The sequence below is a fragment of the Lagopus muta genome, chromosome 6 (genome assembly GCF_023343835.1).
Source record: "Lagopus muta isolate bLagMut1 chromosome 6, bLagMut1 primary, whole genome shotgun sequence".
Classification (NCBI taxonomy): domain Eukaryota; kingdom Metazoa; phylum Chordata; class Aves; order Galliformes; family Phasianidae; genus Lagopus; species Lagopus muta.
Window position 1 is genome coordinate 53116373 of NC_064438.1, and position 27280 is coordinate 53143652.

General features: G+C 41.1%; 2 protein-coding genes across 3 annotated transcripts in view; both read left to right on the plus strand.

The window, feature by feature from the left end:
- Positions 1-27280, plus strand: part of WDR89 (WD repeat domain 89) — a 320794-nt gene that overhangs the window by 272956 nt on the left and 20558 nt on the right. The window lies entirely within an intron of this gene.
- SGPP1 (sphingosine-1-phosphate phosphatase 1) lies at positions 6864-26560 on the plus strand. Its single transcript, XM_048948690.1, has 3 exons — positions 6864-7644; positions 17273-17362; positions 20272-26560. The coding sequence occupies exons 1-3, from the start codon at positions 7057-7059 to the stop codon at positions 20821-20823; spliced, it is 1230 nt and encodes a 409-aa protein (XP_048804647.1). The 5' UTR covers positions 6864-7056; the 3' UTR covers positions 20824-26560.

Below are 27280 nucleotides of genomic sequence, written 5' to 3' on the forward strand. Positions count from 1 at the left end.
CTGCAGTGAAGAGAACTATAATGACAGTGAATTAATACCAGTGATCATATTTTAAAAAAGGCTTAGAAAGTCCCTTTCCAGGCAGGAGCTCTATGTGGTAGACAGTTACAATGACAGTGGGCAGATGCCCTGTAAAAAGGTGAACTCTTCCCAATTATTTGTAATCCCAACTATCATTGGGATTTCGGCTAGATTCTGTATGGCACATAACTCAAAGTACATCATTTGTAGCCCTGCCTGAAGTGTGGGATGGGTTTTCAGAGTCATTCTCATACTTGATTTGCTATTAGCTAACTCCCAACAGCTCCCTCAACATCCTGTAAATGTCCTGGACTCTGTCAAAGCTTCTGCCTTTCCCATTGCATTGCAGAGGAAGCCTATGGATTTAATTTTGGCCTCTGGGCGATGACTTCATTTGTAGTAGTTACCAACAGCTCTTCTGAAACTGAAGAGAATTCATAATTAATATAAACTATGAACATTTGTGGCTTGTGGCTTCTTCTCCACCTCTGAACAGAAAATGAAAATATGTTGTCAGAAAGGATCCTTAGGCAGATTTCAGTGCTCCTACTCCAATGATGAGTAACTCGACGCACCCTTGAACATGAATCGGCTCCATTTCATGATCTTGACAATTTTGGATTTTCCATGAAAAAATGTCTGGAACTGATTAAAACATGTAAGTGCACATGCTAAGGCAAATTCCCATCTCTTTTGTATCTTATGCTCCACATACCGTTTCCCATAACATATCAAATCTCTGCCTTGCCTTTCTCCCCCTGCTTCAACTGAGGGCAGGAAGTGAACAACCTCCATCTCTCCTCCTGTTCATGTTCCTGGATTGTAAACTCTCCTGCACTTCCTTTGCAGATTGATCCCCAATATTTCCTTTCCATTTGTGAAGTGTGGGACATGACCCTTTGATGAGCCTGAGGAATCAGAACACATCTAGCCTCTTTTTGCGATGTGCTTACTTTTGGTGTAGCTCCTAGGATCAGAGAGATGTTCTCATGGGCTGTATGTTCTCATGGGCTGTGCCAGTGGGGATCCTGGAGCTGGGATCCCTGCTTCTCCCTGCATGCTCCAACAAGAATCTGCTTCCTGCTGTCCCAGGCGCCCAGCCCTCATTTCACCTGCAGCACAGCTGGTTTGCAGGTACTGATGTAACTCCTGCTCTTGCACCCAAAAATCCACTCAATATGCAATAACTCCAGTTGATGCAAATATGTATGAAAGGACTCATTCCTGCCTTAATGAGGACAAATATCTTTAAGGGATCTGCAGATATCGTGGTGATAAAAAGGCTGCAGGTGTTGTATAAGCAGAAACGCTCAGATGATATGTGGAAGAAGCCTTCTAATTCAGGGCCCTGAGTTCATTAAGAGCTGTGCACGAGTGTATTTTTCATTCCATCCCTTCTCTGATGCCTTGTTAGTAATAAAATATAGCTATAAAAGAACTTACAGGTAGGAGTGCATGCCCTGGGTTAGCAATCAATTTGTCTTTTCAATGTGTAAATGTTGTGGCTAATAAAGTAGAGCATGGGATTGAAGGCAGTCAGCTGTTCCAAGTGAAAACCAACTGTTCTATTTAATCCCTGGTAGGCAGAGTGAAGAAACACCTTCTAGAAATGAGTTTCACTCCTACAGCTAAATATTATTAACCTGAACACTTGAAAAAGCCAGAATCAAACCTCCCTCCTCAGAGTTTGATTCCTTGTTCCTGATAAAAAGAGAAAACAAACTCTACCCACCCACGAAGCAACAAACTTCTTCCATCTTCCCAGATTTAACTATTTTGAGTTCCAAATCTTGGGCCTAAGAGGCAAAACACCCAGGGGCTTTCATTGCTCGTTAGTCTCTTCGGAGAAAGATTTCCAATTTCTCATCATGAAGACAACATGTGAAACAATTATAATAATTAAAATTGAGGGAACTTGGGAAAATGGAACAAATTTAAGCTTAATGAAATTTTCAAAAGCCTGTATCTCTTCCTAGTCGTAAATCAGAGTGGAGGGGAATTATGCATACCAGTCCCCCATGAAACAGTGCTATGGATTGAACAAGTAATGACTGCAAGGCACTGTCATAATGCTATTGAGGACATAAAATAATTGAAGACGATGTGAAAGAAAAAAAAAAAAAAAAAAAAAAGAGAATAATCTCATTTTTAACATAACAGAAACATGCCTTAAATAAGGTCACCTTATCTGAATTATGCTTGAAGTGGCCAGTGATATGGCTGAACACTTGGAATCAAGTTCACAGAAGAACTTATAACAATATAACTGTTCAGCAAAGTGCCACAAAGATGATGAAGGACCTGGAGGAAAGCCTGAGAAACATGGGTCTGTTCAGCCTGGGGAAAAAGAAAACTGAAGGGGGAATTAATTGATGTTTACAAATACCTAAAGGGAGGTGGGAGGCAAATGGATGAGGCCAGGCTCCTGTCTGTGGTGCATAGCGATGAGACAAGTAATGGCCTAAAAACTTGAACCAAGGAAGTTCTGTACTAACATGTGGAAGAAAAGCTTTGCAGAAAGGGTGACGGAGCATTGGAACAGGTCGCCCAGAGAGGTTATGGGGTCTCCTTCTATGGAGATATTCAAGACCTGACTGGACACCTACCTGTGAGATCCATTGCAAGGAACCTGCTCTGGCAGAGGAGTTGGACTCGATGATCTCTTGAGGTTCCTTCCAACCCCTCAACCGCGATTCTGTAATCCTATATGTGATTCTGTGATACCAACTGCATTCCCAGAATGACTCTGCAGGGGAGATCATATCACTACAGCCTCTTTTACTACTTAAATCTTTTATTCCTGTTTGCTGTAGCAAATCATAAAATTGTACTCTCTGCATCTGCATGCAGTCACCTAATCACTGCATTTCCAAGACAATGTGCCAATACAGACATGTGGATTAAAAACAAAGAGCTGGGGAGATTGAGTGACCATGGGCACACTCAGCCTTCACCCACTGAGGCAGCAGTGTGATATAAAGTACATCTTGTGCCACAGAAGTTTGTGCTCCGCCACCCCAAGGTAAACTAAAGTCACTTTAGTCCATTCCCTGGAAAATCTAGGCTCTAAAGTGAAACATTCACCACTTAAACACAGCTTGGACTTTCTGCTTCTGTTGCTGATGTTCCTGCCACTAGTTGGGCCGTTGTGACTCAATGTATCTCCTCTGCCAACAGCTGAGATTCCTGAGGCACACAGCAACCTTCCCCTACCACACTAAAATACTGCAACAACTTAATAGTGTGTGAACAGTGATACTTGCCTAAAGAATTTAACAGATCTACAAAAGCCAATAACAGGTGGAAAGCATTGTGAAAGCAAACGAAGAATAACAAGGCACTCTTACACACTTAACTTTTAGCTTTATCCAGCAGGCATAAATGCACAACCAGGCCAAACTGGCTTTAGGGGATTGCAGCAAGTCATTGAACTCCTTTTTTATTGCAGCTGGTAAACTTTATAGCAGAGCAATGAATAACAACAAGAAACAGAAGAACCAAGCCTTATTCTTCCCAATCTACCCAACATTTTTATAGCCATGGGGAATAACGTAGCCAATAGACAAGCACATATTTATTTGTTTGTATCCCAAATTATCTAAAAGAAGCCTGCCTCTAACTCTAGGTACGTTAAAATTATTAGCAATACAACAAACTCCAAGAAGCCTTGGAATAATAATTTTAACAGGCATCCAGACCTCTCCAGCCTCTCCTTTCTGTCCTTCATCTTGCTAGGAAATTATTTTCATTTTCTTCAAAAGAAAGCTAACAAACAGATGCTTTGTGCACAAGAAATTACCAAATTCAAGCTATTTCAGATGATGACAGAAAACAAGCCCTGCAGCTCTGGAGAACGCCCTGCCACCTGCTCCTTCAATTACACTACGAGAGAAAAACAGCTGGCTGCCAATGACACAGATAAATGGTTCTCCAATGTTTTAGGGCTTTGTAAGGCAGAACCAGTGCCTTAAATACACCCAGAAACCAGAGGCCATCTGCAGGGACAGCAAGTGAGATGTTCTGCCTCATAAATGACTGCTGACTCTGTTTCTGTCATGTTACAGGATGGTCACAGCAGCAGCTGTGAGTGTGATGTATTCTGTACCTCCTAGGCCACCAGTCCTACAGCTGTCCCATTGGATCTTATGGTCTTTGGGAATGTGGCCACGAGTATGCTAGTTTGCCACTTGTGGAAATGCATGTGGTACAACGTCACGCTTGCACTATCAGCTGAAAGGTATGCACAACAGCTTTGGGTCCATCTATTGCAGACAGCGAAAAGAAACACATTTCAGTGGTAGGGTGCACTGCACTGCTCCTTATGGAGTGCCCATGGCAGCAGTTATTCACTTTAAAAACACAAAAGAAACTTAAAACCTTCCTCAGTTTCAGTGCCATCCAATTTTCACGCTAATAGTTCAAAGTCGAAGTAAAAAGTTTCAACCACACACACATAAAGACTTTGAGCTTTTTATGTTACCGAGAGCATACCATAAAGACAAGTTTCACTACATCCTTTATAACCACAGTGACTGTTTTGCCGGTACAGTTATTCAGATCACACTCCAGAATTCATCATCAAGTTAATTACCAGATTTCAGTTTGTTCTGTATTTAAGAGGAGATTGTGTCTTGGCTGTGGGAAAAAGAAAACACAAAAGAAGGCGGCAGCTTGTTTTTCAGCTTCTGCTTTTGCATTTTCTGCTCGGGATCCAGGAAAAAGGGAAGCATTTAAATTAGGAAGCATGTATGTCTTGCAGGATTAACATTGCACATTTCTCAGAAGGCAGAGAAATGGCAGCACACCTTCCATCTCAAGATAGCAAAATTTACCACGTACCATTTCAGGGGTGGGTTTTTGTATGTCTTTCTCCAACAAGCTGCTAATCTGAAACACTGTTCATCTTCCATTTATCCCTCTTTCAATAATAACAGCCCTTCCACTGGCAATATCATTGCTTATGCCATGATAATGCCTCAAGTGAGGTTAAGACTCTAGAATGCAAACACGCAACATATAAATACATAAAATGTACAATACAGATGATCTATCAGGATTCATTTGGTGCTCTCTGAACCTCTTAGCCTTGAGGCAATTTTACATAATTGATGTGCTCGATGTGAAATATTTCTGGGAGGATCGTTATCCAGGTTTTATATGAAATTTCTGTGTAAGGATCTATTCCTTCAGAAATCTAACTGGAAATGCAGTGATTTTTTTTTCTAAGTAACCCCAAGAGGGGCACATTTGGGAAGTAAAATGGCCAGAACCCCCAGACCTTGTCTCAGTATGTATGTTCTGCAGTCAAGCATTAAATTCTGACCAGTTTTTTATTGAGCGGAAGTATTTTGAGGCAAGGACAAATAATAATAAAAAAAAGATTCTAATGCTCTTGGTTATTAATGAAATGTGTGCTTCAGGCCTTTAAAATTTAAAACATGAAGGTCCCACTAGATTAACCTGACACGATGTGTATCACAGACCATCAGATTTCAACCTGTATTCATCCAATAAACTGAAGTGTATCTTCTGCTTGGGTAAAAAATAATTTCCGGAAATGCTCTAATGTTCAACAGAAGACATAAAATGATGAAGAATCCTCAGCTTCTCTTGGGAATGGTTTCTGGTGGTTAACCATATAAAAATGTGTGTCTCATTTCATTTGAATGCCTGCCTCCAGCCGCTGCTTCTTGTTACGCCTTTCTTCATAGATTAAAGAAGCCTTTAATATCCTGTACTTTCCCCCAGGAATGTTCTTATACACTGCAATCTCAATTCCTTTAGATTACTTCTAACAGCTTTAGCTCTTAAAACCTCCAGCATAAGGCCTTTTTTCCTAAACACCAGAGCCTATTGGCTGAGCGCTTGTTCTCTTACTTCCCAATATGCTTCTTCAGAAATGAAAACCAGAACTGTATGAACTGTCCTGTGGAAGGCACTGCTGAGGCCAAACACGAGAAGTACAATGAGCACTGTTTTATTCCATTGTTTATACCCTGATTGATCCTTTTTTCTCTCTTCTGTCATAGCATTGTATGGCAGAGCCCTTATGAAAATGCTTATTTATTCTAACCCTAAGTCCCTCTCTGTGCCAGTATCTTCCCAGGGCTTAGCCTTATATCTGATAGTTACAGCCTCCACACTTGGCTCTTTGATAGAGTGTGATCCCAGCTCATTGTTTGGACGTGATGTTTCTACCAACATTCCAGCCATTTTTCCTTCAAGCCTCCATTAATCTTTGAGATGACTTTTTGCAGTTGCTTCCAGGTCACTGCTGTAAGTACTGCACAAGGCTGGGCCTTCTCCTCAGATACGTCCTCCTTCAGCCCAGCTTTCCTACAGTCCTTGTAATGGTCAGTGCCAGTTGGCCCAGCTTTCCTACAGTCCTTGTAATGGTCAGTGCCAGTTGGATCGCGCTGCTCACAAAAGCAGCAAGGAGAGGCACATTTAACACTTGTTTAGCCTCCTGATTTTAAGGCGAGGTACAAACATACTAGGGCATAATTGAGTCCAGAAACACAACTGCTGGGACAGCCAGGAGCATCAAGGAGCCCTGCGGCAGAGGGAAGGACAGCCAGCTCGACAGGACTGCTGCCGAGGCTGACGCACCGCCAACCCCGCGCTCCTCAGGGCCGGCACGGACCGCCGACACCCCGCCCGCGGCCGCCTCCACGCCTCACGCTCGAGGCCGTGGCACGCCGCCCAGGCAGCGCCAAGCCTTGATTGGTTCCCTTTCCCCTGAGGGCGGGACCTAGAGGGGATCACGGCCAATCCGCGCCGCAAGGACTCCCCTCAGGGGGGACTCCGCCCGTATGGGCGGGAGCAGCGCGCAGGCGCCGTTGTGCGGGGGCGGCGGCAGCGGCGGGCGCGCGGGGCGCTGCGTCTCGTCCTCCGGCCAGCGACGATTCGGAGATCTGTTCCCGAGCCGTCGTCCCTCCGGGCGTTAAGCCGCCCCGCTTCTCCTCGACCCATCTCAGCTCCTCGCCTCCGGAGCCGTCCTCGACCCGCCGCCGCGGCGGCCTCGTCCATCCCGCCATGGCCGTGTGCCGCCGCCTGGCCCGGCTGGCCGCCAACCTGCAAGACCCGCGCGGGGTGGCCGCCTTCCAGCGGCTGTGCGGGGTGGAGGGGCCCGCGGGCTGGGCCGGGAGCCGGGGGCCGGTGGCGAACGGCGGGTCTCCCCCGGGAGGGCGGCGGCATCCCGCGGGGAACGGGGCCGTGCCCGGAGGGGCCGCGGCCGCCCCACGGCGCTGGCGGAGGCCGCGCCGCAACTCCCTGACGGAGGAGGATGGCTGCCAGGAGTTCAACGCCCGCAGCCGCTTCCTCTACTACCTCTTCAGCTTAGGCACCGAGCTGGGCAACGAGCTCTTCTACATCCTCTTCTTTCCCTTCTGCATCTGGAACTTGGACGCCTGGCTGGGCCGCAGGCTGATCATCATCTGGGTGTGGGTGATGTACCTGGGGCAGTGCACCAAGGATGTCATCCGCTGGCCGCGGCCCGCCTCCCCGCCCGTGGTGAAGCTGGAGGTCTTCTACAACTCCGAGTACAGCATGCCTTCCACCCACGCCATGTCGGGCACCGCCATCCCGCTGGCTCTGCTGCTGCTCAGCTACGGCCGCTGGCAGGTAACGCTCAGCTCCCCGTCCTGTGAGGCTGTGGCGTGCCGTGTTTCCTTCCTTCTTGCCCCTTTTCTGCAGTGAGCGGTCAGCTCTGCGTGCGTTGCAAGTCTGCGTTAAAAACGGGCGCATTGTTCCCGTGAGGTTTTTCAGCTTTTCTCTTGTAGGGTTTGTGCACGCAGCTGCGATAGGCATCCGATGTTTGTATAGGCTTCTGGTTCTACTGACTGAGAATTTGGTGGGGAGCCAGGAGCTGAAGGGCTTTTTGCTGAGCCTGCTTTGCCTCGAGTCACCTTATAGCTTGAATCAGTTTGCCTTTTCTTTAACTCATTATTTTTAGTTGAACAGCCTGTAAACTGGTGATGCTCATTTATTGCTTTGAGGCTTATGCTTAATTTCGAATGGCTTTATAGCTGTTAACGTGCCAATAATTAGCAGGAATCAATATCCAAACCTTTGGTGACCCTGCACATCGAAGGGGGATTGAAACTAGGTGATCATTGTGGCCCTTTTTAGCCCAGGCTGTTCTATGATTCTAAGCACTCGGGGGTCTTTTGCACTGTGAGGTAGTGCACGAAGCTGAAGGAATGCTGCTGGCCGTCTGTGCACGCTGCGGCACGGGCTGCATTGTGGCACGCTGTTAGCTGTGTGGCCGACAGCAGGGGTTCCAAAGGAAGCCCGACGTGCACTCAGTCCTCTAAATCACTGTGCCAGGTCCTGCAGTAAGTGAGGCAGAACGCTTTTCCAGGCGACAAACACTCAGTGTGAGGTTTTGAGGGCTCTATGTATAAAGTTGAAGTAATAGTTCTACTTTTAAGCAGTTAATATTTACAAACTCTGTTATGAAACTTGATTGTTTTAAGCCATGTGTGCCGCCTTGGTAAAGAGAGTTCTTTTCTTAAGCTTTGTGCAGAAGCTGAACTGTTGTCTTCCAGTGATGGTTTGCAATCTCCGCTCGGTGGCTTTATCTCAGTGTACTAAATGGGTGCCCAAGAGGAAAGAAGGAGATGAAGGTTGGAGTCTGTGACGTGTTTGTCTTCTCTTTAACCAGAGCTTACATATCTACTTCTGTGAGGTGGTGCAGCATTCCTAGAAGAAAGCTGTTGGGGATTCATATTCTTTGCTAGGAAGATGTGATGGCCTACTCTGCTACAGCCTGGCAGGCTTTTGTTTCACACGTTGTGCATATTCATGAAATACATTTATTTCTGTCTCTGAGGTGCTTCGTCATGAAATTGGTTTTTAGGGCTGTCTACATATCTGAATATTATTGGTTTTCTTAGATGTGAGAGGGATGTCTATAAAAGATGAATGGGATTTTTTTTCTGTGTGTGTAGGAAAGCTCATTTAGTAGTATCAGTAGATTATTTTTGCACAGATTTTGATGACATATGTACTAAGCAGAACCTGCCTTGATTGCTCTTAAAAACCAGCAAATTGACAATGTGTAAAATAGCTCTTTTGGCAGTGAACTGGATTGAATCTCCTCTTTGCTGGTTCTGCAACTGCAGTCCGTGAAATACTGTGCTAATTGGCTAGATACAGTTTTAATGAATGTGTATTAAGAAGTTATATGCAGACAGCCTTGTTCTTCTTCACTTAGAACACACTTAAGAAATGAGGGAGCAAAGCAAGATGATTTCATTCCTCCTATGAAATGAGTTTGAAAAACAGATCTTTCTGAAACCAGATTCTACCATTTAAAATCTTTCTGACTTTAAAAATTATTTCTAGATGTTAAAAGTTAACCTATAAGATGTACTGAAAGATATTCAACATTTCTAATAGAAATTAAGCTTTCATCTAACACTCCTGCTGTTTTCCATGTTTTACTGACTTTGAAAAAGGGGTAGAATCTATGTGAGAACTTTTTGTTGTGCTATTCTGTAAATAGAAGAGTTTTAAATAACCAAAAAGAATAAGAGCAAAAACTATTAACAAAAAGATGCCTCAAACCAAAACCACCACCAACAAAAGCAGTTGGAACTGACATCTAACTTACTTGGCAAGCTGTTAATGGCAAGCTATTAAGTTGCAGATGTGTATTGGCAGGTACAGGTGGTTAGATTTTAAACTTGCTGCAGATGTTGAGGTACAGCCTTTCTCTGTGCTCAGTATAAGCAAGCATTACACAGACCTTATCGTGGTAACTACGAGTCCAAATCTTAGCAGTGTTTGTTCAGAACAATCGTAGTGGGATGGGGCTGAGTTTTAGGAGGTAGAGCTGTAACTCTTGGCAGGCTTTCCTGGAGTAAAAGTAACTGAGTTGGACACTTCAGGGGCTTTCTTACACCAAAGAGATCTGCTCTTGCCCCAGGACTCAAGTGAAAGGGGAATCGCTTTCCTGTATAACTTACTTGGAGTTTGCTTTCGTTGGGTTATGACTTCCTAGTATTGTGTAATACTCTTCTATCAAACGATCTGTTAGTCTTTCCCTTAAACAATATAGAGTACAAGGAAAATCTGTTCTTTATTTTTCCTAGGTACAGCCCAAATCGCCCATTTGGAAGCACAACATTTCATTTCCAATTGATTTTCTTTTAAATTGTTAAATTTAAGATTCCCTATTATTCAGTGTCTATCATTAATCCTCTCACAACGACTTGCATTTCATGTTGTATTCAGAAGGAGTTTAGGTTACATATAGTGAAAGTAAAATATTTGCTAATAAATGCGGTTACTGAAGTAAAATATTTGGAGAGATGGTGTATTTTAAATGTGATTGCAGTGAACATTCCCTGTGAAAGTGCACAAGTGTTTTCTTCTAGATGAAAGTCAGATGTTAGGTTGAATGATAGCTAGCTGTTCTTTCTAGTGCGGAATGTAGTTTCTCACTTTGTCCTTTTGTTATGAGAGCCTGCCTGAAACTTTTGATTCTTGCATTCTTTTATTAAATATTAGATATATTTTTAAATCTCAGTTGGATGCACTACCTGTTCCAAAGACATTTAGGTAAGCTTGAATTACAAAGATGAAATCACCAATTAAGGAGTATTACAAATGGTATCTTTCTTCCCATCTTGAATGTTCTGATACCCTGAAAGAGGAGGACAGATGCTTAAGGACAGACAGAGAGGCTGTAGATCCCCATGCAACGTAAGGAATGCAGTTCCTCCGTCACACTGGAGGAAGCCTGCTTTCCCTGAGATGCAGGTTGGCTCAAAACAGTGTTGTGAGTGGGGTGGAAGAGATGGTGTGAACTGCTGGTTGTCATCTGCCAGATCTCCAAAAGCCTTAATGTGAGACTGTGGGAAAAAGTTTTATTTAAACTTTAATTGATGGCTTTGAGCTTCTGATTTCAATTAGATATTGTGCTTGAGTTAGGGCTGATTAGTTAGTTAGTACACTCTGACTTTGGCCACAGTTTCTGGCTTACGGGCTTTGCCTTCCTGTGTTTCTTGGTTAAACTGATGTTCAGTGGGAGCATGGAGCCTTGATCAATGAGCAGTTTGCATTTAATTGTGTTAACTAACATTGTTGGGTAGGGCTTATCTTGCAAAGCAGTTTAGATCATTGAGCATGACAGAATTATCCTCCCTGTCTGCCTGTGCTGTACATACAAATCCCTCTAACAATGACTCCACTGATGAGAATGGTGGCCTATTAAGCCCTACAACTGGACTCCCAGTAGAGCCCAAGCGTTTTGTAACTGTTGCTTTGACTGACACATCTCAAAGCATTTTGTAGTTTTCATTTACTTAATGCCATGCTGATTCTCCATAGTACAAATTGTGTGTGCAATGTGGTACCAACACAAGCACCCTTCCAGAAGTCTTTCATTTGCACCGTCACTTCTGTCATGCAACACTGTTGAATCTGATAAAATGAGGTGGGTTGGACAGGCTCTGTATTGGGATTTCAGAGAGTTCTGCATCACTCAGTTGAACCACTACTGTGTTTTAGCGTTAGAATTGTCTGCCTCTTCTGTTTCAAGAGACTGACTTGTTAGATACCCCTGGGAATGATTAACTGTTGGTGCTGGGTGAATGGTCTCATCGTAAGGCTGCTATCGTGGGGATTGCACAGGGAGCGACATGCGTGCTTCTCTGAGTTACATTTTTGTTAAGCAATCAACACAAAACCCTTCTGATGTGGGAAGCCTGGCTGAAGAGGTGATCTGAAAGCCCCAAATACTTGCATGGTAAAGAGATCTTGAGACAGAATTGTGAATTTGGAAGAATTTGCCCTGTGCTGCGTGTTTGAGTTGGCGTATTTTGTAGCCCATGTGAATGTAGCTTCTTTGTGCAGAAAGCTAGGCAAGAGTGGTGAGGCCTATCTGATGCATGTATTCTTAACGAGTTTGTGTTAGCTGAGCATAGCAGCCTGCTACAGATCCATTGGGGGGGTCTGTGCTAAGGCTGTGAAGCAGCCTGTCCTATGGAATTGTGTTGATCAGCATTAAATATGTTTCAGTTCCACGTAAGCAAATTTTTAAGTAGTGTAGAACATCAGTTTGCAGAAAAAAATATTTTTCAGGTTTTGAGGGTATAAACAGAAGAAGTCCCAGGTGATTCTTGTGGGATGTGGGGAGGGAGGTTATTTCTGATGCTTGCAAGGAGAAAGGACAGGCTCATGTTCCTATTTAACTCCTGATTTCTTTTCAGATACCTAGTGGAGAATTAAGCCTGTAGCTCTCTATGAGGTTGGCACTGAAATCTTTATCTTGGAACTTAAAGAGAAGATTCTAATAATGTCATACAGCATTCAGATTTTTATGCCTTTTGCTGTCAAGATTCATCAGTGGAAGAAAGAAAATAATGTTGTGTTTTGTACTCATGTGGCCAAAGAGCATCTCAGTAGTTTTTGTCAAAATTGTTTATAGCTTTTCAGATGACTGTCACCAATATGTAGCCCAGACCTCCTGGTGAAAGCATGGTGCTGCAATTGCTGCTCCTATTCTTTCTTCTAAGTGGCCCAAATTCAAACTCAACCTGAGATTTGGACTTCTTATTCAGTGATCTTTTAAAATCATACTGTAGAAGATTCAATATACTTGAAAATTAATTTGGAGCCCTTTGTGGGTACTGGAAACTTAGTACAGAATGTGCTTTTAAACTGTGAAGAAATGAGCATCTAGAGTATGTTTAACAAATGTTCCATTCTAAAAGAAAGACTTTTCTGACCGAGGTCAAAGCTTTTCAGACAGATTGTTTCCTTATGAGCATTTTAAAACAATGGTTATGTTATTGAGGCTCTTGGCATGAAGTCAGCTAAGGGGTGGGAGGACATGTGCTGTGTGATGCAGTTAGAGGCTCACAAGTTCTCTTTGGAGGATGTGGTCAAAGAAAATGGGAATTTTCCATTGAAAGCACAAGGCATACAATGCTAAAGAACTTAACTGGGAGTGGATTCACTGCTGTTTTCCAAACAGTACTGATTTGGTTCTGTGTACTCGATTGGAACAAGATTCTGGATGTGGGAACAAAACTGAGGCCTGTGGGAAGGTCAGCATTCTGGTAGTCAGCTTTATTGCCAGACCTTTAACTGAAGGTGTGAATTCAGTACATCAGTTCGTTTGTACTTTGTCCAATTTTGTTTTTTAAAAACACTCTTCCTGATCTGTCCCTGGTTTACAAATAAAAGGATGGAGACGCTTTGCCTTCACACAACGCATTGCATCAATGCCAACATTTAAAAACCAAATGCCAATGGCTGCAGCTTGACTATCTGTTGCATTTCTTTTTATCTGTGCTGTCAATTCCATCTGCCTCTACTTCTCCTTGGAGTGCTTGGTGTGCTACATGTTTATGCATGTTACCCAAGTCTTGTTCTGGATTTTGGAGAAAGATTTGTGTGAGGTGGAGGTCGGTGATTTGATCTAATGTGAAAAGTGGGTGCTTTCCTCAAGGAGAAATGTTGCCTTGGAGTCAATGTGTGATTTTAAAGTTCAGCTTTAGTACTAGGTGAGCTTTTTAATATAAGGCTAAGAATTTCAAGTTACAAGGTTTTTTACTTTAGAAAAACAACTGCCTTACACAGTTCTGTCAGTATTCAACATATTCTAAACTGTTGGCATAGAAGCAATTGAGATATCTAATAAGTTTTACAGAGCATAGGCATGTATTCTGTGAACACTTGATTTGTTTCTATTAACATTTTCAATTGAATATTCCATAACATGTGCCTGTTTTAAGGCAAAAGCATCTTAGAAGCTGTTTCTTTGAAGATTCATTTGTGATTGAGAGAGGAGCTGTGAGAAACACGGTTTGTTGTAAAGCAGGCCTGATAACACATGGTAATACCCTCGAGGCATTATGCCAGTAAGTGATAAATGATATTTGGGGGATTTCATATGCCTACACAGTGGGAGGTTATGAATGGTGTTACCTCACTGTGTGCACGTAAACATACTGAAATGGCACATTGTTCTCCAGATGAAACATCATCTGGAAAGTGCTTGCTAATGCTTCATTCTTTTCACTTTTTAAGGATCACAGTGATGTCCCCAGGTGGTGTTACAGCTTGGCATGGTGCTGAGCAGTGTTCTGACTGAGCTGCAAAGCGTGTGAGAGTGTTAATATTCTCCTTTAGTCACCTGGTACATGTATTCCTTGTGTGAGAACAAAATATGCCATTGCCGTATCACCTCGAGGCAGATCTTAGAACACCAAACTGGTAGGACCAGCTTAAGAATTCTTGATCTTAGTGGTTGCTTTTAAAAGGCAGGAGTGAAAACAGGCCCTGGAGAAGCAGGATATCATGCTTTATTTTTGTTCTAACAGGGGAGGTGGTTCTGCTGAGCTCCCTAGCAGAAATCCAGCAAACTCTGGAGTCCCAGCACATACTTACAGCTTCGTGATGCTCCACAGGGGGGTTTGGGGGTTTGGGAAAATCATATCAGTTGTGTGTGTGCTGTGCAGGGAGTACAGAAATAATATTGGAGTAAGGCAGGACAGATGAAGGCTAAAACCTTTCTTAGGTCAAATTTTATTCTTTCATCTTATACGTATTTATGTCTATCTGAAGCTTCTTTTTATATCAGTAAAGTAACTTATCAGTTTTCATAACCCAACAGTTGCCCACATGTGCCTGTTGGGAGCAGGGAAGGGAATGGTTTGTGTGGGAGCTAATCATGGGAATCTACTTAACTACTTCATTGTGGAATATTATTCCAATGGAAATTAGAATAATTGTTGTTTTGGTAGTCTGCTGCTTTCTGGTGGGCTGGAGACTGTTCTGTGTGATATACACTGTGGTGAGTAAGCTCATCTGGGTGCAAAGAAACTGGCTGGGTTTAGAACTTCTACAAATATCAGCATCATGCACTGGAAGGAACAACAGTCAAAATGTGCTTCATACTGTGGACACGTTTGTTGGCAGGTCATACTAAAACTATTTCAGTAAGAGTAATTTGCTTGGGGTTCGGTTAAAAATTCTGCTGTGCTTAAGAATATGTGAACCACTGTACAATATATAATTGGCTTTTTATTGGGGGCATGATAGGAAAGTCTTTGTATCCAAGAGCTCAGATGCTTTGGTGCAGATGAACCAGGCTGTCCAGTGTTTTTAGGTGTATTAATGGAGAGCTGTTCTCAACAGCATAAAAAAATTATACATATATAGCAGTGTGAGAGCCAGGTGTTCTTTCCAAAACTTTCTTCAAAGTGGGAGTTAGTGACACAGCTTGCTTCTTCCCCTAATGCCTCTCTTGAGAAGGACTGTTTCTCTGGGAGAGTGGTCAGGCACTGGAATGGGCTGCCCAGGGAGGTGGTGGGGTCACCGACCATGGAGGTGTTCAAGGAGCGTATGGATGTTGTGTTGAGGGATATGGTTTAGTGAGAACTGTTGGTGATGGGTGGATGGTTGGACTGCATGATCTTGTAGGTCTTTTCCAGCCTTGGTGATTCTGTGAGGAAACCCTGAGAGCAATCGCTTCATTTCCAGACTTTCTCCTGTCCCTCTGCTGTAATAATGACTTGCTGAGAGCTCTTAAAGCACGGCTCCTCACATACACCTTTCTTTGTGTTCTTTCTTCTGAGGTTCTTGCTGTTAGATGCTCTAACATCATCCCCTGCGCCATCCAAACTTATCATAGCAGTGTCATTAGCTGCTGTACCCTGCTGGTCCTGTCACTTCATTAGTCTTCCTGTCAAACCTCCAGCTTCTGAGCTTCTTCCCTCCTTTCCAGTAGAAATAAGTTATTAGGGATGTAACTTTGTTTGGGTACAGTTTGTAGAAATTGCAGTAGAAAAAGGGCTGCTTGCTTCATTAATCAGTTTAAACTGGATGCAGCACAGCTGGGAGCTGGGCACATAGGTTTCACCTTAAAATCATTTCTGTTTTTGTGTGAAATGTAGAATTCCTGATTTTCTGATAGTTTGGGAATTTTTTTCTCTGAGGTTTGTCTCATTAAGATCAATCTGAAGCTGAGAATTCAAGGAGTGATGTGATAATATGGAAAGCCAATAATACTTAAGGCTTTCATTGAAATACTGATTTAAAAGTCTGTAGATGTGTTAAATGGCCTTTACAAAGAATGTACAACTTCAGGTGAATTAAAGACCTGATTAAAGGGGTTAAAGAGGTGGGTATTCTGCCCTTCAAACTACTTATATTGAAAATAATGAAAAAGTTGATGTTGATATCATTGCTTTCATATAGGAAGTGAAGCAATTTAAGAAATGCTTTGTCTTGTGACTGCTTCTTGTTTGTAACTACTGAGCATTTTGAAAGCTGAAAAGGGAAGTTGTATCTTGCTTTACACCACATCTCACAATGCAGTGGTGAGGAAAGAGTTTCTTACTGCGGTGTCAGATGTGGAGGTGGTGCTCTGTCAATCATCCCAAACCTATAAAAGTTAATATGCTGGTTCCACACTCTGCTACATGCTAATTAGTACCAAGTAAATTGTTCTTTCCTAATGAGGAGTCTTTATAACAATGAAAACATCTTTTTTTTTTTTTTTTTTTTTTTTTTTTTTTTTTTCCAGAAGGTCTTGGTGATAATTTGATGGATTTTGATTAAGTCTTGTAAGAGAAACTTACATGATTTCCTAGAGATCAAAGATTACTATGCTAGGAGTTTAGTACCTTGACTTGGAGATCACATCGTGGATTGCAGAACCTCTAAAACAGTCTGCAGGGTATTGAATTCAGCAGTAAATGATGGAGTTCTGCTCTATCATGAGAAAGGTAAAGCTGCTAGATTCTGCCTGGATGGCTGCTGACAATGCCAGCATATCATAGCTGTGTTACCCAGGGTGAAACTGTTCCCCAGCTTATAGCACAAAGATTGACTTTGTGGTTCAAATCTGGAGCACCGCAGCTCGGCAAGGCGAACTGTTATAAAGATCTGGTAACTTGTTCTTGCTTGGTCTGGGAAAAACAAACAAACCCACAATGAAACAACCCAAACCCAGGAGTCCTAATGCTCTGAAATTCACGTGGCCTCAGTGCAGAGGAACAGGACAAGGAAAAAATTGAAGAAGTTTGATTTTTATAGTGTTTTGACTTAATTAAAAGCAGACTTAGTGGAGGTAGCCAGGTGGGCTTGGGTAGACTCAGGCAAGAAAAAGATGAGCATGAGATGCATGGATCAGGTGTTGAAAGTTACATTTATGTAGTTAATCATAGATTTCTTAGTGATTTTTTTTGTTTCCCCAAACACTAATACAATCTTTCAATTCTTTTCCTACCAGTATCCCCTTATGTTTGGACTGATCCTTGCGTTCTGCTGGTGTTCTTTGGTTTGCTGCAGTAGAATTTATATGGGAATGCATTCCATTTTGGTAAGAAATAATCATACTGAATTTTCATTTTAACAACTTCTGTTAATTTCTGACTTCATAAACTTCATTGCAGGAGCATCTACAGTGCAGTCATTGTATCTAATGTTATTTTGGAGTATCTTCTACATGGTACAGGGCAGGGTATACAGGACTTGTAGGATACCTATAGGAACAGAATACTTGCATTTCCTCAGTGGAGAAAACATGTAGCAATATGATCTGCCATATGTGCTCAGTTTTTCTAGGCTGTCCTTAGCATGCAGCAAGCGTGTATAGAAAGGAACAAGGCACCCAGACACGTGTTAACTGAATTATTAGGCTGTCCTGTAGTAAGTGGATGCTCCAGTAAAGGACAGTAGAAGTGAGCAGTTTGGAGCAGCTTTCTATCAGGTTATTGTTATTACTTCTATGTTGTTATTTCTGTGACTTGATGTTTATTAAATTTGAGATCAATACAAATAGTGATGTTAATACCTGGCTGCTGTGTTTGGGTAGCAGTTCTGCTAGTTTCTGCACAAAGCCCCTTACAAGATGATCTCAGAGGGTGTTAGAAGCAGAATGAAAGTAAGCAGAATGTAAAGCAATACATTATCAAGACTTACAGTACCCCTGTGTACCCCTCATTCAGTTTTTTTTAGTATACTAGTGGTGTATGATTACAATATTTAAGATTGCATTTGCTCTTGTTGCATGACCTAAAGGTTAATTGCTGAGCTGTGTTGAAGCAGTCTGCATTAATATTCTGTACAAAAGCTTGTGTCACTGAATTGTCATTCACATTTTCCAGTTCTCAGTTTCAGTGCAGGAAAAAAAAGCTTATAGTCAGCCTTCATTCAGTAGAGTTCAGATTGCATTACATCATCTTTCCCAGCACTGTTCAAGCATGAATTTGTTTATACTGAATGGAGAGAACTAGGAAAGTCCTGCAAGTAACAAAAGTGGAGTGAGAACAACATCTGGAAGTCAGTTGTTTGTTTGTTTGTTTTTTGGCAAAGTAATTCATGCTTGGATTTTTTTCCCCATCATTTTTAGACTTGCATGCACTGATTTCTAAATTGTGATCTGGTGTGACAGCAATGTAGGCTGAACTGATTATATTAGGTGTATAAGCAAAACTGAATTACAGACCACTCAAAAGAGGCACGTTGCGTGAATCACAGTTGGAACAACTTTGAAATGCCTCCTGCAGTTGGCTGCTGCATGTACTGAAGTACCAGTGGAATGTTGGGGATGTGTTTGTTGTTCTGCAGAGTTTGTGTATAAAAGGTTTTTGTATCTGCCCTTGAGGTACCCTGTATCTCTCTCAGAAGGTATTATTCCTTTAGGCCGATCCTACAGAGATCTTTCTGCACACCTGCTTGAGATAAATTGTATGTGGAGGTTTAGCAGAATACTTACAGAACTGACACAGTAGCTAAAAATACACATCAAGCTTCTGTTAATTTATACTCCAGCAGATTTAGTGCAAAATTAGGTGATAGAGGTAGTAAAGCATAGACTGACTTTCTCCTACAGAGCAGAAGTAGTTTTGTTGGATAATAGAGTGGCTGTCAGTGTGTGCTCAGGTTTCAGAGCATATGCTGGGGTTTTACATATCAAAGTTTCAAAAGAAATGAGTAACAAAGTTCTCATCCTCGAGAAATAGAATTTTTAATAAAAAAAATTAGGAAAAAACCCACCCAAACTAGATATGGACACAGGTAATATATAAAAATATATAAACTAAACAACACTACAAAATGGCAATCTGAATCTAAGATAGCTAAGGAGGTTTAAGTGCTGTAAGGAGAAAAGCTGACGAAGTGGTGAAGTTGGTAGTGAGTAAATAAGCTGGTGGATGGGGGAAGTATAAAAGGAGCATGTGAAAATAAGGCAGCTGAGGGAAGAGCTCAATGAGTGATTTGCATTAGCAATTGGAGGCTTACCAAGTCAGATCCGTTTGTATGGAGAACAATTGGGATGCACTGCTATTTCAGCTAAAGACAGATAATGCCCTAGAACCAAGTCATGCAAGAAATAGCAATGCATCATGTAGACTGGGCTACTCAGAGCTCTTGTATCTCTGTAGTGTTGAGTGAATCCTGTTAATTTTGTTACCTGTAATGTAGATGAACTTTGCTGCATGATGTTGGGGGTAGGGTGGCAAATGGTAGGAAGCTTCTGAAATGAGCAGGTCTGATTTTGTATCAGTCAAATTGCATTAGAGCTTTTATTAAGCATTTAGTGGAAGTGAATACAAATGATTGATTGAAGACTGCAGCACAAATACTGCAGATGGGAATCATACCTCTTGACTTGTGTGGGAAATCTGGTAAGCATGTGATAAAAGTGATTTGGCCTCAGTGCTTTCATGTCTACAAAGACTTCAACAGGCTTATTAACAAATAAAGGTGACAAAATTCGTAGGTAATTCTGTGTAACAGAGTAATTAATCAACAGTAGCTGAAAATTAGTGATAAGCTGAAAAATAAGTAGAGGAACATTTTCATGAAGATGCTTTTAAAAAATGACAAAACTGAACTTCAGGTATTAAGAAATTCCTCCCCCTTCTCTTCAGCAGTATTTGCACAATAGGAAGCATTCATTGGTTTTGCTGTTGCTTATTCTGAATCTGGAGTTGTTTGGAATCCCTGCTGCTCTAATGTCTGGCTGCTGTAGTCTTCTGCTGCCTTACCATTACTCATTGCCACCCTTGTAGCCAGCAGATAGGCAGTTCTACAATATCATTTGATCAAATACAGTTCCTTTATCCTTAACAAAAAAGACATGTCCTGTAAATATGAAAAGATGGGAATTTGCAATTAGAGTTTAGCAACGGAGCAGCTGGGTTTGTCTTCATGCTGATGTAACTTAAACTATGTTTTTAAAATAGTTTCTACACTGAAAACATCTTTTTCTCTCCTCAACAGGATGTTATTGCTGGATTTCTGTATGCAATTCTCATCTTAATTGTCTTCCATCCAGCTGTGGACCTGATTGATGACTTCAACTTAACTTACAAGTATGCGCCCCTAATTATCATCAGTCTGCATTTAGCCCTGGGCATCTTCTCTTTTACTCTGGACACGTGGAGCACATCGCGTGGAGACACAGCTCAGATACTGGGCTGTGGTGCTGGAGTAGCCTGTGGTTCTCATGTGAACTACATGATGGGTGTGAAACTAGATCCCCCTCTTGATACACTGCCTTTATCTCTTTCCTCTCTCACGGTGACTGTGTTTGGAAAAGCCATATTACGGTTGTTGATTGGCGTAATAATTCTCTTACTAACAAAAATAGCAATGAAGAAAGCCACTATTCCACTGGCATGCAAAATATTTCGCATCCCACACGATGACGTACGGAAAGCGAGACAACGCATGGAAGTTGAGCTGCCCTATCGCTATATCACGTATGGAATGGTTGGCTTCTCCCTCATGTCTGTTGTTCCTTGCGTCTTCCACTTCATCGGTCTTTCCTGATGTAAATTGATCACTTCAAGTAGGAAAACAGAGCTAGTTGCTTTTGGAAGAGGTGCACTAGTTTGCTAAGGGAAGGCCGGTGAGCTTGGCTTTTAGCAGGGTCTTCACTTCCACAGCAGTACATAGCAGACAAAGCATTTAGAAGACATTGCACATCTCTGGTGTGCTGTGGGGCCAGAAGGTGGGTACCTTGAAGTGCTGATGTCTATAAATGCTATGTCTAGACTTACTGCTGTCACAAAGTCTGTGTGTGATGCAGTGAATGTACCTGGAATGTCTGTCATACTGTATCTGTGTATGTTGATGCTTTAACATGTATGTCTGACAGCTAATCAGAAAGCTGCATTCACCTTTTTTTTTTTGCCATTTCATAGTAACTTATTCAAGTTGTTGGGTCATACAATGCTAAGTTGGTTTTCCTCAGTTATCTCCTAAATGTGGGAGTGAGATGTTTTGGCTAATAGGCATATTTAACGGACCAAACTTTTAATTTGATTGAGGTTTTCTAAAAGAAAGTCACTCCAAATAGAAGCTTTTTTTTTTTTTTTTTTAGCATCCCCTGCAGGGTAAGTAGTCTGGATTTGCACTGGTGGTAGGTAACACTAGAGCATGTATGATTCAGGTACTGTATCTTACAGTTTAATAACTGTGCCTTTCTGTTGCTAAATTAAGAAGCGCCACGTATACTGTGATGTAAAAAGACTAATTGTGTTTAAAATGGTTTATAATTAGGCAGGTATTTTTAAATGGTGACTGTCCATGTTGCTGAGGAGGTTCAAGTGAACTGTTGAAATAGCATATGTAAAATGACATGAGAATTGTTCTTGACCTCAAGAGATTGTAAATGGGCAATAACCTATTTGTAGGTATTTTTAACATGTATTGTAAGCTCCTTGAAGAGGATATATTTTTCTGGAGATGGTTTTTACAAAGGAAAGATGTTCAAAATTGTATGAAAATAAAAATAATAAAAATACTGCATTCTATTAAGAAAGGGACCTCACGTAGTATTCCAAACTGATTGAGAAGTACTGTGCTTGTTAGATGTACACTTAGAAAATATCCCTGCTCTTGAAAAAAGTGAATATTTTAATTCATTAATGCACTGTGTTAAAAGGTAATAATCACTTTTACCCAGCTCAGCTGTAAGATAATTATCAATGTAAATTCATCAGGCCTTCTGGCAGGTAGGTGTGAGCAGAACACAGTATGGTCACTTCATGAACGGTTTGTGCATATCTGGGTTTTACTGTTACGCGCTTTTGGGCTTTTCATGATTCATTTTGCAGTGGCGAGCAGGATGTGACCCTTTAATTGTGATTTCATTTGCTTCTTTTTTGAGTTTCATTTTGTCTGTTACTGTTACCCAATTCGTTGTTTCCATGTTAGGAACTGGTGTGCTGCAGCCAGAGCTGTCTTCCTGTTTGATCAGACATGAGTTAACTTTGTTTTGTACCGTTGTTTCTTTCAGGAAAACCATAATTTGGTTAGGGAGTCATCTGGCTAAAATACAAAGCTCACATTTTCTTACAGAATATTTGCAATCAGGAGGTTCTTTTAACTGGAGGAATGAGCTCAGAACTTTGCATCTCTTTCCTCAGAGCAGTCCAAGATTCCATATGTTGGCAATAGAGGACATGAAATTGGACTTCTCTGATGTGTGTTCAGAATGCACAGCTATGAATGTATTCAAAAGAATTGATGGTGTGTTGAACTTCTTTTACAGCTGAAAAGATCTTACCTTGTGAAAGATGGTTAGTTTAATTCAGTCATATTTCTAATTTTTGTTTGCCTTTTCCTTTATTGCAGTTGTATGCTGAATGTATATGAAAGATAAATTTGTTCCCAAGGTTTTGAGGGTTTTGATTTCCTCTGGCTTGGCTTTGAGCACTAAAGCAGTCACTGATTAAATAGCTGGGAGGAATGTACACAAAATGCCTTATGTTTAAAAGCCCTCAACAAGTTGTTTGTAGTCCCAATTACTTTAAGAGTCTGAGGACAATAATGGGATGACTTTTCCTAAAACATAGGACATTTTCATTAAATGTCTTAACTTTGTATTTTATAGTAAAGCATATTTAAACTGTAGCATAGAAAGAATGTGTGCACAAAACCTGATTTTTAAGGTACGTATTTGACTTCTAGGAACTTGAAGTTTACAAAATAGGAATGTTCTTACAGCGTCTTCTGTAGCTGTGCTTGCTCTGCTGTACTATTAATGGAACCTGTTGTGGAAGATCTGGAATGCTGGGTGGGGAAAATGCAGGTAGGATTTTCACTGGGCTAAGGAAAATTGCACTGTAGCTTATTCTGCTGTTACACAAAGTATACATTTTATATTTTCATACATACTTCAGAGTGCCAGGTTCCATGTAGCACATGGTTTGGTCTGTAGGAAACGTGCTGGGATGTTGCTTTGTACAGCATTGCTGCCCTGTCGCTAAGGCTGCAGCTGCTTTTGTGGAGTTTACATGAATGGACTTTTACTCCTCTGTTTTCACGTTTAGCACAAAACATCATCTAGTATGGATTAGTATTAGAAGGCAGAAGAAAAAAAAAAGCCAACTGAAATATTTTCATTTTAATTCATTGTTAACCACAAATAATTAAGATTCCTCCAATTAGTCATAATAAAACAGGTAAAACCAGAGCGCTTTCTTTTCCCTAAACTACTGCTGGAGTTGGATGTGGGAAAAAATGATTCTAGTGTGAGCAGCAGCTGGTACCAAATTATTTATAAATGCATTTAACAAAGCTTTTAAAAGGTAGTGAAGTGTCTGTTCAGAAGGGCAATGTACTTCATACATCTCCTGGAGTGAAGCAAAAGCATTACTCACATGTCGATTCCTGTTCACTTCAATTCTGATTTATGAAGTCCTTAGGAAAGAACACTACATTATTGAAGCAGGTACAGATACACGTTTTTTACTAAAAGATATAAGCTAAATTGGGATTATTTGGTTGCCATTTGAATTGCAAAGCTGAAGCTAAAAGTAATGTAGAGTGTAATTTGGAACTCAGTTCTTTTTTTCCATGAGACAGAAGAGACAGCAGTCTGTCCCAGTCTGCTTATGCATAAGAAATTTGTTTTCCTGACCTGTTCCACAGTGCAAGGCAGATGCAAGTTCTAGAACCTTTCCTTATGAGAAAAGTTTCTTGTTTACAATAAAGCTCTTACTTTTGCTTCCTGTTCTGTGAACCACAGTTAAAGCATCTTTCTTCTATGGAATCACCCACGGGGCTCTTCAGCATCTGGTCACATTGCCTTATTACTTGCCTTGCAAATTTAAATAAAAATGAAAAATCAAGGTAAATTGGCAAAGCAAAGGGAGTTGTTACTTTGCTTAGAAACTTTTCTCAAGCTTAGGTGCAGCTTTTCTTCTGGAGGAAAAATTGAAAACAAAGTAACCAACGTGACATTGGTTAGAAGATGTGCTTCATTATGAACAGTGTCTTTGAACGTGGTGTGTAGTTTTGTTTGCTTCTTACCAGAACAGTGTTAAATAGTCCTGATTTTAAAAGCTGACAGGTTTTCCTCTGCTATTAGATCTTATTATTGCTTTCATTGGTGTTTTTTTACACATTTCTTGTTTATTTCCTAATGAGTGTCCTAAACTTCCTGTAATCCTCCTTATGTGAGGATTCTTTTGAACTTGTAAATACTTAAGGGCTGTTAGTGGCTGTTGTAGCTGCTCAAATACATAAAACAGGCCTTGCATGCTGTATGTAAATACATCTGTTGTGTTAAAAGTTGTCTCTATTTCAGTATTTGCTTTTTCAATACAAAAAGGAGATTCACATGCAATATAAGATGTTTTAACAATTCAGTTGTATGAGGGGCCATTGCTGTCAAGCTCCTATTAATGTTGTTGGGATTTCTGCATCAAGTTCCATATATATTTCATTGAGAATGAACCCTGAATGCATCCAATGATTAGTGTGTGTTAGGTGACTTGCCTGCTAAGGTGTACGTGTCATATCCTTGCCTTTGAGATTTGGGAGATTGTTCTTAAGATCTCTTATCCCAGTTCTTACATGACTTTTAAAGAGCTGAACTTGGAAGTTGTTTCACAGCAGCTGGATCTGGTTGTACACTGGCAGCAGTTAATTGACATTTTTTCCTCTATACTGTAGCAGTGCTGAGTAACAAGATCCAGAATGCTGTCAGTAGCTGACATAATGGCAGGAGAACTGATTTTTGCTTACTGAGACTCAAGTTTCTGTAATAACCTTTGTTTTAAGATATGACTCAGAAGCACTCTCCTGCTATATGCTATAAATGGCTTTGAGGAGCTTTGGATGACTTTGTGTCAGGAAGTTACATTGAATCATTTAATGCCACGTCTGACAGTTTCACGGAGTTGTAGGGATTGGGAGGGACCTCTGGAGGTCATGTAGTCCAACCCTGCTAATGCAGGTTCCTGACAGTTGGCTGCACAGGAGAGCATCCAGGCAGGTCCTAAGTATGTCCAGAGAAGGAGATGCCACATCTCTGTGGGCAGCCTGGTCCAATGCTGTTACCTTCAAAGTGAAGAAAAATTTCCCCTCTACTCCAATAGAAAGCTTAAGTGTGTTTTTTGTTCCAGGTGATATATGAACATACTGAAAATATACTGTGAATACTTTGAGTCAGATTGATTGATAACTGGGTCACTAATGTTGTTCCTCCTATGTTACTTTGTGAAACAAAGGCAAACAAAACTTCATTTGGAACCAAAATGAGGTATCACATGGCAGAGAGAGTATTACTGTTTAGGTGTTCTCTAAAATGCTTGTATCAGATGCTGAGTTTTTAAGCAAGTTAATTATGCATTAGAAAATGGTTTTTGCACTTAGTTCTGTACCTGAAGTAAATTGCATATTGGTAAGAGTCCATTTAACAAAATGAAGCAGTAAGTAGTAAGTGCTTGCAGGATGTAATCAAGGTCAAAGAGCGTAAAGGGTGCAGAGGAGAATGTTACCTTGAAAATATTAATCAGAAGTGTAAATAAGAAGCCCTCACAGTTTAGACTAAACTATGTGACTAAACCAGTCACTGAGGTGTTTTATTTTTTGAGAACTTTATTTTATTAGAAAGTCTAGTGGAAGTCAAGGCTGATAGGCCTGAAATGAAAGTAAGATTTTACAACAGGGGTGTTTATAATACCAGTACTGAAAGAGATAATTTGATAGCTAATAGCTTGAAATGTCAGAGCAGAGGCTGAAGGGGATTTTATAATAATGCACTTAAAATTGGGCCAAAATTTGGCCTATTCTTGATCTGTATGAAATCTGTAGTACTATATATAAATATATATTAAAAATATTGTGCATATTGGACTTCAGCTTTTAAAATTCTATGCATATATTTTTCTTGTTATTGTATTCCCCAATAAAAGCAGGTATCCATAAAATATAACCCAGGTTTCTCCATATTAGGCAAGGATATATGTTGACAGTAATCTGGGAAATGATGTGGCTGTACCCCCAGTCTCTCCACCTTTTGGAGAGCTTTTATTTTAAACAGAACGCAAAGTGCTTTCAAGTGCAAGCCCTGATTTAGGTTGAGGATCACGTAGTGGTTGCTGTATAATAGGGTACAACTGTTCAGAAGTTAATGTCAGAACCTTTGGTTATTGTTAATGATATTTTTGTACTTGTACACTTTCTGCAGTCGTCAACTAATATTTAAATTCACGGTAACTGAAGTGTCTAACTTCATCTGCCAAGAGTGTGTAATAAACTACTGTTGGATTCAGCTGTGTTCTCTTGTCTTTCTTCCTTCTAGTTGGATGCAGATACAAATGTAGAACACTATCTCAGAAATCCCAAACAGCTGGCATCAGGCTGCCATGTAGAAGGACTGTTAGGGCAGCGTTGCCTTCCGAGGTGTTGTTTAAGGTGCAAACGTCCAGGAAAAAAGAGTGAAGAAAGATTCAGATGTCTTAACATTAGTGCTGTTGAGTTTCATATATTAAATAATAAAGTTACTGTTCAAATTGCATGCAGAGGCTGAAGTTACATCCTTCCTTAATGTTCTTCTAGTTGCACACTGAAAGAATTTGGTAAGAAGCTCTTATTGTGGTGGCTGAACTTGCTTTGCCCATAAGCAGTGCCTGCTGTGGGCAGGAAGGAACAGCTTCACAAATCTTGGAAGTGCTCAAGTTTGGGTTTCTGGTGGCTATTTGACGGGTGCTTGCACTGCAGTTTTGGCTTAATGAGGCGGATGACTTTATTTGAAATGAGAATCCTTCAAGAACTCACTGCCATGAGTTTGTATCCTGTTGGGCCGCCCACCTTTCAGTAACTCATCTCTCAAACATGCTTTGAAAATCAGCTGACTGTGGCTGTTCTTAATAGACTGTTTGAATATCTGCAGCTTGTCATAGAGGGCGTGTAGGCAACATGTTTGCATGAGCACTGCTTCCTTAGTAAACGAGTCCAATTGCAGGGTGCTAATTTCAAACGCTTCAGATTG

Coding starts and splice junctions, on each gene's coding strand:
- SGPP1 (XM_048948690.1), top strand. CDS start 7,057: ATGGCCGTGTGCCGCCGCCTGGCCCGGCTGGCCGCCAACCTGCAAGAC. Junction 7,645..17,272: donor TCAGCTACGGCCGCTGGCAG/GTAACGCTCAGC, acceptor TTTTCCTACCAG/TATCCCCTTATGTTTGGACT. Junction 17,363..20,271: donor TGGGAATGCATTCCATTTTG/GTAAGAAATAAT, acceptor TCTCCTCAACAG/GATGTTATTGCTGGATTTCT.